Raw genomic sequence first — 12177 nt, 5'->3', positions numbered from 1 at the left:
AGCACAATCGATTGGAAAATCGATTGATGTAAAAGTCTGAGTCACTGTGATCAGCACAATCGATTGACGAATCGATTGAAGCTAATGTTTAAGTTACAGAAAGGATCCAACTCATTGTCAAATCGATTATGACTGTGATTATGAAGTCGACTGAGCAATCGATTTTTTTGATCTCGTTTTTTGAACAAAACACCTATAATCGATTACTCAATCGATTCTGATACAATCATAGTATCAGTTCTGATTTATGTATTAAAAGAATCGATTGGCAAATCGTTTCATGCTTATATGATCAAGATTCAAGAAAAACAAGACATGCGAAAGTCGATTGGTTATGACTGTGATTATGAAGTCGACTGAGCAATCGATTGTTTTGATCTCGTTGTTTGAACAAAACACCTATAATCGATTACTCAATCGATTCTGATACAATCATAGTATCAGTTCTGATTTATGTATTAAAAGAATCGATTGGCAAATCGTTTCATGCTTATATGATCAAGATTCAAGAAAAACAAGACATGCAAAAGTCAATTGGGCAATCGATTTACCTAGCTTTAAAACATTATAAAATCGACTGAGCAATCGATTGTCCTGGTGTTTTTCTGAATATATATAAGCAGATTCAATCACTTTTTTGGATAACATTTTGATAACTTTTGGAAAACTTTTTGACAACTTTTGAATACCTTTGATAAACACTCTGAGAGAAAAGTTTTACAACACACAAAATATTCATTGGCTAAATACATTTGTGTGAGATACTATAGTGATTGAGTCAAAGTCTTGATATTCTTTAATTCTTTGAAAAATACAATTTTCTGTAAATTGAAGGTTTAGAAATCCAGTAAGGAAACTGGTAGTTATCTTTGTTAGTGTGAGATCATCAAGAAGAAGCTTCACCTAGATCTTGTGAGAGTTAGGCGATTAATTCCAAGGATTAGGTGGTATAGAAACAAGAGTGACTGAGTTAGATAGATAGGCTTTGTGGAAGCTGGACAATCTGTCAAAAGTTCTCAATTCATTCTATTGGAAAAGGCTGAAATCTTGTTGGATTTCAGGACTGGATGTAGGCTATCAAACTGATAGCTGAACCAGTATAAATCTTGGTGCACTTGTTTCTTATCCCTACTCTTTATTTTGATATTACATAAATGCATATTCTTGAATGTATGAATTAATGATTTTATGTCTTGATTAACATTCTGAATTAAGCATTGTTTCTGTTCTCATATATTGATAACATTGCAAATGTGTTAATCATTGCTCCTGAATATATTCCGCTACCGATCTTTGATAATTTGTTTAATAACTCTCATATCTTTAAACTAACAGAGGCCATTATTCCTAACACCTATGTGAATTGTGTGGCTTGCAACAGCTAAAAGATGTTACTACGAAGCACAACACACTTGGTCTTGTAAATTTTGTACGTTAGAAAACAATATGAAGTTGGAGCAATGCTCAAACCGTGACCAGCGGAGATAATCTAATGTCTTAGCTCGTGTCCACCCGGGTGTCAACCTTTGCCTCTTAACGTAACTTTGTAACATGTTTGACGGGTAAATATATATCAATTTTGGCCTTGGTCTATACGAAATTGTGCACAACCACCTATTTTTTGTTTCCTTTTTATTTTATTTTCTATATACCAAGGATGGACTTCAAAATTGGAGCTTGCTATACCTTATTTTAACTATACTATTGTTAAAATTTGACTTTGATATGTAAACTTAGCCACCCTATTTTGAATTTTGAAATTCTCAATATTCTTGCTATTAGATGTTCTTGTTTATTTTGTTTTCTATACTCAACTTGACTTACTAGCTTCACTTTTCTGTTAAAGAAAAGACTGCAAAACCTGTGATAGCTACATTTTTACACTTTTGTTCTTCAGTTATCTAAGAGACTTCCGATGTAACTTGCTTATTGAGTTCTTAAAATTCAGTTAAATAAGCAACTGTTTCATTTTTACATTTTTTCCCATTTGAGTTTTGAACTCGCCTAGGTTGCAAGTTGATTTCCTTAAAGAATGATTGCATTGGAATTAAAAATTATTTTTTATGTTATAATCAACTATCATTTAGGGCAAAAATGTGAAAGTGTGGGTTGCTTAAATATGATGTGGCATAATAAAGCCATTTAATAGTGACTAACCAGTAAAAAATAAGTAGTTGCTAATGATCAATTAACCATATAGAAAAGTGACAAAAAAAGGTGTAAATGCCTAAATAATCTATCAGATTTAAGCACTGACAGAGCTTAGGATATTAGAATCTTACTTAAATAAGCACAATCCAACATCTGACATAAATAATAAAACTTCTACAAGCATAGGTAGTAGTACTCAATTCACTCTAGTTGTTATTTGTATAAAGTAAACACATTTTTAATTCATCATACATCTTTATAAGTCCACACCCTTAGCACTTGTCATTGGAATTTTGGTTATAATACCTTTTAGAAGATCAATGTATAGTGGAAGTTGTGCTACTGCATACAAAGTCACAGGGAAGCAAGTGACGATATAAATGAGGAACACAATGCTCTTGTATTTTTGGTCAATCAAAAAAAAATGACCAGAGCAAAAAGCAGTGAACATTGCAACGATGGACAAGAAAAGGGAACTCAAACCCAAAATAAGTTTCCTTGGCAAATCAATTCTGAAATCTTTGGCTTCTTTACGAGAAGTGAGTATCGAGAGGAACATTATGAGTGCAGTGACAGAGAAGCAAAGGCCAACTATTGATGACAAAGCAAATGCATCAAATGCAGGCTTTCCTTCCAATGTAGGTTCACCTGTTTCACTTTTGTTGCCACCCGGTACAGTGCTTGATGTAGCAAAGGAAACACCGGCGAGGAGTGCTGCAACTACAGAGCAAGATTCTGATGTGTCCTTTAGCCATTCACTACCATCTTTTACTAGAGTTTTATGTTTTTCCTCAAATATTTCTCCTGCAGTTTTGTCCTCTTTGTTGGTTCTAAATGGGAAATGCTCTGGGACTAGTCCTTTAGTATACTACTCCATGGTGCAAGTAGTTAGAAATGTAAAATAAAATTATATCAAATTATCAAAAGATATTCTATCAATAACAATTATTACAACTTTCAAAGTTAGACTTGTTAAAAAACTACATGTCATAAACTATTTTCGTAATCTTTTGTATACACTCTAACAGGTGTTTAAACTATTAAATAGTAGGAATGATCTAAAGTCATACATTGAAAAGATAAATGACATGGAAAAGGTTTATAAAAGAAGGGACATTTCTTTCTAGTCGATTTTTAAAACATAAGTTAAGCACAATTCAAAGAGTAAAATGATATCAAGCTAAATTATCGAGTCACTCACTATGTTATCTTCAAACCAAATCTAGAGTGCTAGAGGTGGTGGAGTGTATCAGAAGAAATACAAATCTTGTATTCAAAAGAGATGAGGCTTGAAAATACAATATAAGGTAATAGACACTCCTGACGTTACTAGTTGATTTTTTTAAAGACGTGTTAATCCAAATTTAAAATGTGAAAGAAGATAACCCTAAATAATCTCTTGATAAATCAACCTAAACATGGTCAAGTTGTAGTTAAACTTATGCTTATATAAAAGAAAGTATACCTGAAACCATTTGATATGCCACATCATTTGCAAGGCAGCTCCAGATATGTTCCAATCTTGATCACCTGGTGTTGCTGCCAAATGTAACACTGTGTTGTCTTCATTATCTACCTCTTGGATTAGGTTATCAAATATTGGATATTTATTGCACTCTTTAAACCATTTCCTTAACGACTCAACAACAACGGTCCTTCTGTTTTCAACTGCTACTAATAATATATTTTTATTTTCCAAGTTAGTTTCGTAGATGGAACTTGGTATTTTTTTTATAAGTACAGTCACCATTTCAACTATGCCATATCTTGCTGCAGTCAATATCGGTGTTTCACTTTTCATTGTTTTAGCCTTCTTTGCTTTCTCATTTTTCAATGTTTCAGCCTTATTTGTATCCCCATTATTCAATGTTTCAGACTTCTTTGCTTCCTTACTTTTCAATGTTTCAGACTTCTTTGTATCCTCACTTTTCAATTCTGAAGTTAATATTAGTAATTGTAAGTATCGTTTTTGTTATAGCAATTACCATTTGGTATAGTGTGAAAAGTTTGTAAAATGAAAAATTTATCATAGTGATAATAATATTAGTAATACGACTTAAGCTTTAGCTTGATCTTTAAATTATATATGCAACACTTACGTATGTGCAAAATTGAATTAGGTCGTACATAATACATCCCAAAATCTATTGAAACTTTAAACATGTCTTTGAGTGCGTCTTTTGTTAATAATTTTATTTCCTCAATTAATAAATAGAAAACACATTTGATGATCAAATTGATTAACTAATAATTGACATTTTTGAGAACCAAACTGACAAACAAATAACACAATTAGGTAATATTTTTATAAATTTGATATATTCAAAGATTATAGGGACATTACCAATCATATTCAAGGATCCATAATATTTGCATACTCTTCAAAAATAACCTCACTTTGGATCATAGTTTTCATTGTGTATGTAAACTACCAGAAATATGCATTGCACGAGGTGTCATTAGTTTTATTTTTATTATTATATAGGATATTATAATCTAATAAACTTAAGTAGAGAATATGATAATATAAGTATGGTATGGTAAGCCAAAAATATTTTTACAACAAATATCAAAAGAACAATACGTACATTAAAAAAAAGACTAATTAAAGCCACAAATATACGGTGAAATATCATTGAAGAGATGAATGATTTTCAATCACACAACTAAGATTGAAATGTCAAGTGAAAGCATAGAATGTACATGACCTCCAAAGAGGTAAAGACACTTATGCTTTGCACTATCAAAATATTTATTTAAAAAATGTATAATTTATATATTGAAAACTAATATTTTTTGACAAAATTATATGTATTAAAATTGATATATGATATGTATTAAAATATCCTTTTATGTATATCAAAATAATTTTAAGGATATGTGCTAATAAATTTGTTGTATGTATTAATATTTTAATTTCAATATATTCTCTGTTATAAATAAAAAGTCAATATATTCTCATCTTAATTTGTAAGTTGTGACATACCTCAATTATTAATCATGAATTATTTATTTTTATTTCTCTATATAATTTCATATTGTCAAAAACTCTATCACAAAAAATATTGTGAAAACTCAAAATAAATAAGACCGCACCTTGCTGCTACAAAACATTGATTTGGGGATGTTAATCAACCCTTTTTTAACAATTGTTCATATCTTCCTTAAAAAATTATTTATTTCAAAAGAGGGTCAAAGGCCCAACGAAAATAATAAAAAGCTAAAACACTATATAAATGTTTTTTGGCATGCAGGTTTCAAAAATATTATAAAAAAGAAATAAAAAAAAAACAGTTTGTGAAGATTACTAATGTGGATAGGATATGTTTTATTATCCAAATTTGTTAAAAATAGAAAATATTAATATTTTAATAAAATACATTGACATATTTTTAAGTAGAATTCAATTAATTTTAATTTTGAAGTCTTCCCTAAATAAATTTTTTTTACGTTGAATTCATATATTAGTGAGTCCAAATCTCAATATAATATTTCTTTATGTATATTTGTTATCACGAGTTCACGACCATGGTTTTTTATTTGAATAAATTCACTGTAAGACTAAATAAGAATAAACGAATTGTTGTTGTTAAACTACAAATGTTTAGGGACCACTTTAATAATTTGGAAAATGTTGGGGTACTTTGTTAGGACGCTAAAAGTATAAATTCAATCTTAAAAGTGGTGTATTTAATTTTTTGAAATTTTAAATTTTGATTTTTTTACGCTATATTTTATGTTTTTTTTTTTAATTCATTAACATGTATCTTTAAGCATTTGTTATTATGACTCTAATAATATACATACCTTCATTTGAGTTTTTGTTTTGGTTGATAATTGCTTCAAAATCGATTTCACTCTCATTTCGAAGTGGTTTGTTGCCAGCTCCAAAGTAGGAATCAGAAGTGTTCTCCATAAAAACGGTCAATAATTGACTACTCCATTTATGTTTTTGCTTCAGTTTTCTAACTTCATCAACTCCTTTTATAATAAAAATCGAGATAATGAAATCCATGTTAAAATAAATAAATTAATTGAATATAATTAAAGTGTCGTACCGACACGTGGAACACCGAAATGTATTTTTGATTAAAAGTGTCAGTGTCGAGAATGAAACAAACAATTACTTATAGATAATGAGATCAATTTAGCTAGGAATTTGAGACACATACATACCTACTCCAGAAAGGCCAAGGATATTTATGTATGCAAACTTCAGGAACCAAAGACATGTAGCATAGTTTTCTGGAAGAAGCTCGGGATCAGATGGAATTGATATATTGTTCTGTTTTTGCTTAGATAACACGTTTTGTTTCTTTTCCTCATTATCAGATGGCATTGATATATTGATCTGTTGTTGCTGACCTAGCAACACTTTTTGTTCCTTTACCTTATTATCAGAAGCTGCAACTAAAATATATTTTAATTTCTTCAAAACATCATCAATTTAAAAATAGTTATTCATTTGAATATGAAATGCGGATCTAATTAACAATCTACCCACATTTCTTGTTAGTTGCTCAAATAGTTGACTACATCATTTATATAGTTACACTTATAATATTTAAGTGAAACTTGAAAATTCTCATCAAAAGTTAAATGGAAATGGAAATGGAAATTGTAAATACAAGATAGTAAACTGTCATCATAACTAGCATACCATATGTAGTGGAAATAGGAATTGCTAATTTAGAGATCACCGGCAGATGTCTAATGATGTCTAAAAGTGGATCAGCATATTCTTTACATTTATGAAGAAATAGATAACATGTATCGTAGTTCTTTGGGTATTTGTGACGTTCTGACTGATCATGTTTTATACCATACAATTCCAGAGCTTCTTTCACGTTTAGATTCTCCACAGGTATACCTTAGCAAGAGCATCATCAAACTAGATCGTGAGCAATACATTGTTTATAAACTTCATTTTATTTAATTAATGAAGCATAAAACAAAATAGTGATCAACTATCTTGTTAAACAACTTATATTTTAGGACATCAACTAGTATTAAAAAATTAATTGGAACATTACATCATAATATGTTAGTTTAATGATCTTATTTTATTGATCTTAATTATGTATAAAATTGCATATAATTGTTTAATGATCTTTGGATATAGAAAAATTTACATTGATGATCTATATAATTTTGTTTTTATTCTAACAATAAATTTTGTAAAATTTATATTTATTAAAATATTATTGAACGGTATAACATTATATCGTTATAATTTGATGTATCCTCTGTATATATATTTGAAATAAATTTGATCATAAAATATTAAATAATATTTTTTTAATGGTTGGATTTGTTATATATTCTAATTCTATATAAAGTTATAGACTTACAGTGGTATAAAATCTTTTTCCACCATATCATCTTGAATCCGCTTTCGAATGCTGAAGGCCTAGTAGCAAGAAGTTTGAGAGGTGTGTAATGTTTTTTGTTCGAAATTGCACCAAGTTCAGGGTATTTATCTATTATTATAAGAGCCAAATCTGTTGCAATAAATATAAATATTAGTAATTTAGCAAAATGTTTTTCAAAAATGTAGTACGTACAGGATAAGGAATTAAATTGTTAATTGCTGTTTTTTTTTAATGGATCACTGCTACAGTATACCATAGTTGAAAGCTAGCTATCACTAGAAGAAATAAAATTAGAGACTAAAACATTAATTATAAATTGTTACGACGAGGTTGCATTTTTATTTTTTTCGGAAATAGTACTCTTTTCATTTTCAAATTAATTATTCTTTTCCAAAACCGTTAGAGGTTGTTTGGAAACATTTACCTTTTTTATTTATTTAATAAAGTGGGTCATTAATTTGTAAAAAAAAGAAATGGGTCATTATTAATCCTCTCATTGTCAGCCGTAAAAGCTTCACTTCGAATCTTATATAAATAGTTGTAAAATAGTTATTAATAATAAATTATTAATAATAACTTTTCATTCCTCAAATAAAAATAGTGGATAAAGAAGAAAGCGAATTTTAAATATTTATATCATCTAAAATATTGTACATATTAAAATGCTCACATAGAAATTCATAATACGTAAATCTTCTATAATCGATGTACAATATAACAATTATAGAAACAATTAAATCTTGAACGACTGATTTCGCTCTTTAATTTAAGAGATTCTATCATTGTTGTATTTTGTATTGACCATAGATATTCAAACTCATAATATGTATCTTACCAAAAAATTCTCTCTGAATGGCGCAATGAAGGATACTATCTCCGTTGTTCCTAATAAGATCTTTAGAATAAGGATAAGAGTAATCCTTTTTACCATCACAAATCTTATAATCCGGTTCAACAAAAGAGAACAAATAGATAAATGTTTGTTTTTGCCATGAAAGTGAAGCAAGAAACAAAGGTGTCTCTCCGTTATTATTATCAATGTAAACCAATTCCTTCCTTTCACCAAATTCTCCAATTATATGCTCACAAATTTCCTTAAACCCTCTTGATGCTGCAAGGTGCAAAGGCGTGTCCCCTTTCTCGTTCTTCAATATAAATGCTTCCACGTTCCCATGAAGTAATATTGAACCAACAAGATTGCTAACGACACTTTCGTTGTTGTCGTTTACTGCCACGTGGAGTGCTGTCCCTCTGCTTTTGTCTATGTTCATTGTGCAGAATTTTACATTTGATTTGTATAGATCCACAACTTTTTCCCAATCTCCTTCTCTTGTGTACACAAGAAACTTGTCCTCAAGATCTTGACACACATATTCAAATAGAGTTAATTAATTTGTTGCAATTTTATTTTGGTCTATTGACGTAAATATCACTGATAAATTCATATAGGCAAAGTACAAATCTCGAGTGTAAATTCAGATCACCTTAGAACAATGGTGAAGTTATGATAAATTTTTAGGGTGATGAAATATAAAAAAATAAATAAAAGTTAATCTATTAAACTTAATCGATAAATAAACACATTATTATTATTATATTAAAATTCACAAAAAAAAAACTACTTAAACAATACGAAAAAATATCAAAATTGATATTTACATAAACTGTAACTTATATTCGAAAAAAAAAAACTAAAAAAAAAACTATTTAAAAATACTGAATTCAACCGTATTTCAAGAAGTTAAATCCGTCCATATATAATTGATTATATGCTAAGCATAATCACGATATCTCTTGCAATGTAATGTTTTTCATTCTTTTTCCAATTTCTAAAAAGTAATATTTTCTTTTCTCCTGAATTTTAATAATTTCATCATAAAATTTGTTATATGTATTATCAGTTTGGATTAATAATAAATCAACAAATTAATTATTTTTGTTGTATTTCTTTGGACCAATAAATTTGTATTTGGGGTAGCTAAATACGTATTATGTTTAAATGTATTCTAGTCTATCTATTTTGTTAAAAATGAAATTTTAGTTCCCTTATTTCTAAATCTAGCTTTTTGGTTAACCTATTACAAAATTCTTTGTATTTTTTTGGTTTCCATTATTTTTTATTATGTGGCACTTTCATTAACCACATGACTTGGATAAAATAACTAATAAGTCATTATTATTGTAATTGATTTTAATATTTATTTTATTTATATATTAAATTATTCAAAATAAAATAAATAAATTTTAAATATTTTATTTTAATATTTTAATTTTATAAATAAAATAAATCTATTTTTATTTTTTTGTATATAAATAAAATCAATATTAAACATTTAACAAATTTGAATATGAAATATATTATTAAAATATTTTAAATAAAGTTAACTAAATTTTAAATAATTTATATAAATATTTTAAATTTTATATTATTAAAAAATTTAAATAAAATATATAAAATTTAAATACTTTAATATATATAAATAAAATAAAAGAATTTTTTAATATTTTAATATATAAATATAATTAATAATGACATAGAAAATATTTTTTCCAACTCACAAATGTTATAAATAAAATCAATATTAAACATTTAACAAATTTGAATATGAAAGATATTATTAAAATATTTTAAATAAAGTTAACTAAATTTTAAATAATTTATATAAATATTTTAAATTTTATATTATTAAAAAATTTAAATAAAATATATAAAATTTAAATACTTTAATATATATAAATAAAATAAAAGAATTTTTTAATATTTTAATATATAAATATAATTAATAATGACATAGAAAATATTTTTTCCAACTCACAAATGTATTTTAAGTTTCACATCATCAAAAATAGTGAGGGATAAAAAAAAAGTCCTAAGAGAAATGAGATGGCTAAAAGTTCTTTTTAGGCAAAATAGATAGAATCAAAATTTCATTTAAGTCTATATATTATTAGGGTAGCTATACATAAAGATATACTTCCTCTAGTCTCAAATATAAAAGAAATTGAATCAACAAAAATTGATGTAGGTATTCTAAAATTTTGACTAAATACATCAACTTTTGTTGACCAAACTCTCTTATATTCAAAGATCAGATGAAGTACTTCCTTACTAAAACAACAAAATTGGGGTAGCCAAAATTACCCATCAATATAAGAAGACCCATTTGTCCCTACCTCAGAAAATGTCTTGTCTAACAATATCAGTATTATCAGTTGAGTTGAGTCTTAAAAAGCAATTGGTTGCAATTTACTACTAGGAAAAGTGAATTGCCAACATAAATTTAATACCAAAAAAATGCAATTATAGGTATGAAGTATATTCATCTTAGTTCAATATCAATTAATCTTCGTTGAGAATTTGTTTGGTATAAAGTATGTTTTTTTTCAACTGAATTTTGATTTTGTTCGAATGTACAAATTGAAAATTGAATTTTTGACTATTTATTTCAGATGACGGTCGAGCTCCTTACAATTCAAACCAATCAGATGTAGGTCAAATTAGTCTGTAATTTTAGAATTTTTAAAATATTTAAAGAGACAATTAAATGATCATTATTGAAAGTTGAAGCAGCAACGAAAATTTAAAGAGAAAAACAAAACAAAACTCGTTTATAATTTCATTGCTATGTGACAGAGATACCAAATTTAACAACAAACTTTGTTTTTATTTATCAAACTAACTAGCCGTGGATTTAATCTAATTTTACTAAAATTTGGGTCTTTTCTAACACTTAGTTACATATAGTAAAAAAATAGTTACTAACGAAAATAAAATGATTAAAAATGAATTTGTTCTCCAATTTTATCAATTCTAAATTTTCAACTCATTTTACTATGGTGACTATTTTTAATTAATCATGAAAAAGAATTATTTACCGTCTTCTGTGGTGTTTGTGTTGTAATAATCTCCCTCTTTAACATCGGTCATGATTGTCTTCAAAGTTGAAACTCAAATTGAATTGAAGAATGAAGAAATAATGTGAATTTGAAAATGAGAAGTTTAGCTCCTATGTTCTTCAAATGTAGTTGAACCTCCTGATTTTATACCAATCCCTAATATTTAACTGAATTTGAAGGATATGAGAATATGAAAAGAAATTTATTCCTAACATGCTTTAGAACACATAAGCACATTTTTTTTTTTAAAGAAGCACATAGTTAAAGTAAAAAAGAAAAAAAAATATATATTCTAAAAAGTTTGCTTCTATATGTAGTACACAAGTAAAGTATTCTAAAAACAAAATAAATTAAAATTTTTTTAAATATTTTTTTAAAAAATTTACGTGTTTTCAGGTCAGATCTTGATCAAGTGATAATTTAATAATTGTACTCTGTTTCAATCATACATTATGAATCTACTTCTTTTGTAAAAATATATTTTTTAAATGTATTTCTTTTCATTTATTAATAAAAAGATGGATATTATTTAAATGAACTTGTATAATTAAAAAAAGATAAAATACTAATTAAGAATGATGCATTTTTAAAAATAATATAATAATTTTTTTTTATCATTTTCATTATTATAAAAAATATATGTTCACATATTCACTTTTGCAGGCTCTTTTGTATGTTTGGTGGTTAGTCCCACATTGACTAAGAATTGAGGCTATATTGGATATATAAGAAGAATGATCTATAAATCAAATTTCTT

At 26.9% G+C, this 12177-nt stretch overlaps 1 protein-coding gene across 4 annotated transcripts; it reads right to left on the bottom strand.

Annotated features, from left to right (window-relative positions):
• Positions 1 to 2162: 2162 nt before the first annotated feature.
• On the bottom strand, positions 2163 to 11580 carry LOC101501049 (uncharacterized). Of its 4 annotated transcripts, none has more exons than XM_012712039.3 (8): positions 11400 to 11580; positions 8359 to 8883; positions 7503 to 7652; positions 6812 to 7021; positions 6328 to 6561; positions 5959 to 6132; positions 3617 to 3705; positions 2163 to 3019 (listed from the first exon to the last, which is right to left on the bottom strand). In XM_012712039.3, exons 1-8 carry the CDS (start codon positions 11449 to 11451, stop codon positions 2408 to 2410), a joined length of 2046 nt encoding a protein of 681 aa, XP_012567493.1. In that variant the 5' UTR covers positions 11452 to 11580; the 3' UTR covers positions 2163 to 2407. The 4 variants fall into 4 exon arrangements, with proteins under 4 accessions (XP_012567493.1, XP_027186835.1, XP_004516110.1 ...); XM_027331034.2 differs by having other exon boundaries at positions 3617 to 3690; XM_004516053.4 differs by having other exon boundaries at positions 3617 to 4086; positions 11400 to 11579.
• Between the last annotated feature and the right edge of the window lie 597 nt (positions 11581 to 12177).

This window comes from Cicer arietinum, chromosome 5 (assembly GCF_000331145.2).
Source record: "Cicer arietinum cultivar CDC Frontier isolate Library 1 chromosome 5, Cicar.CDCFrontier_v2.0, whole genome shotgun sequence".
Taxonomy (NCBI): Eukaryota; Viridiplantae; Streptophyta; class Magnoliopsida; order Fabales; family Fabaceae; genus Cicer; species Cicer arietinum.
This window is presented reverse-complemented; position numbering and strand designations above follow the sequence as displayed.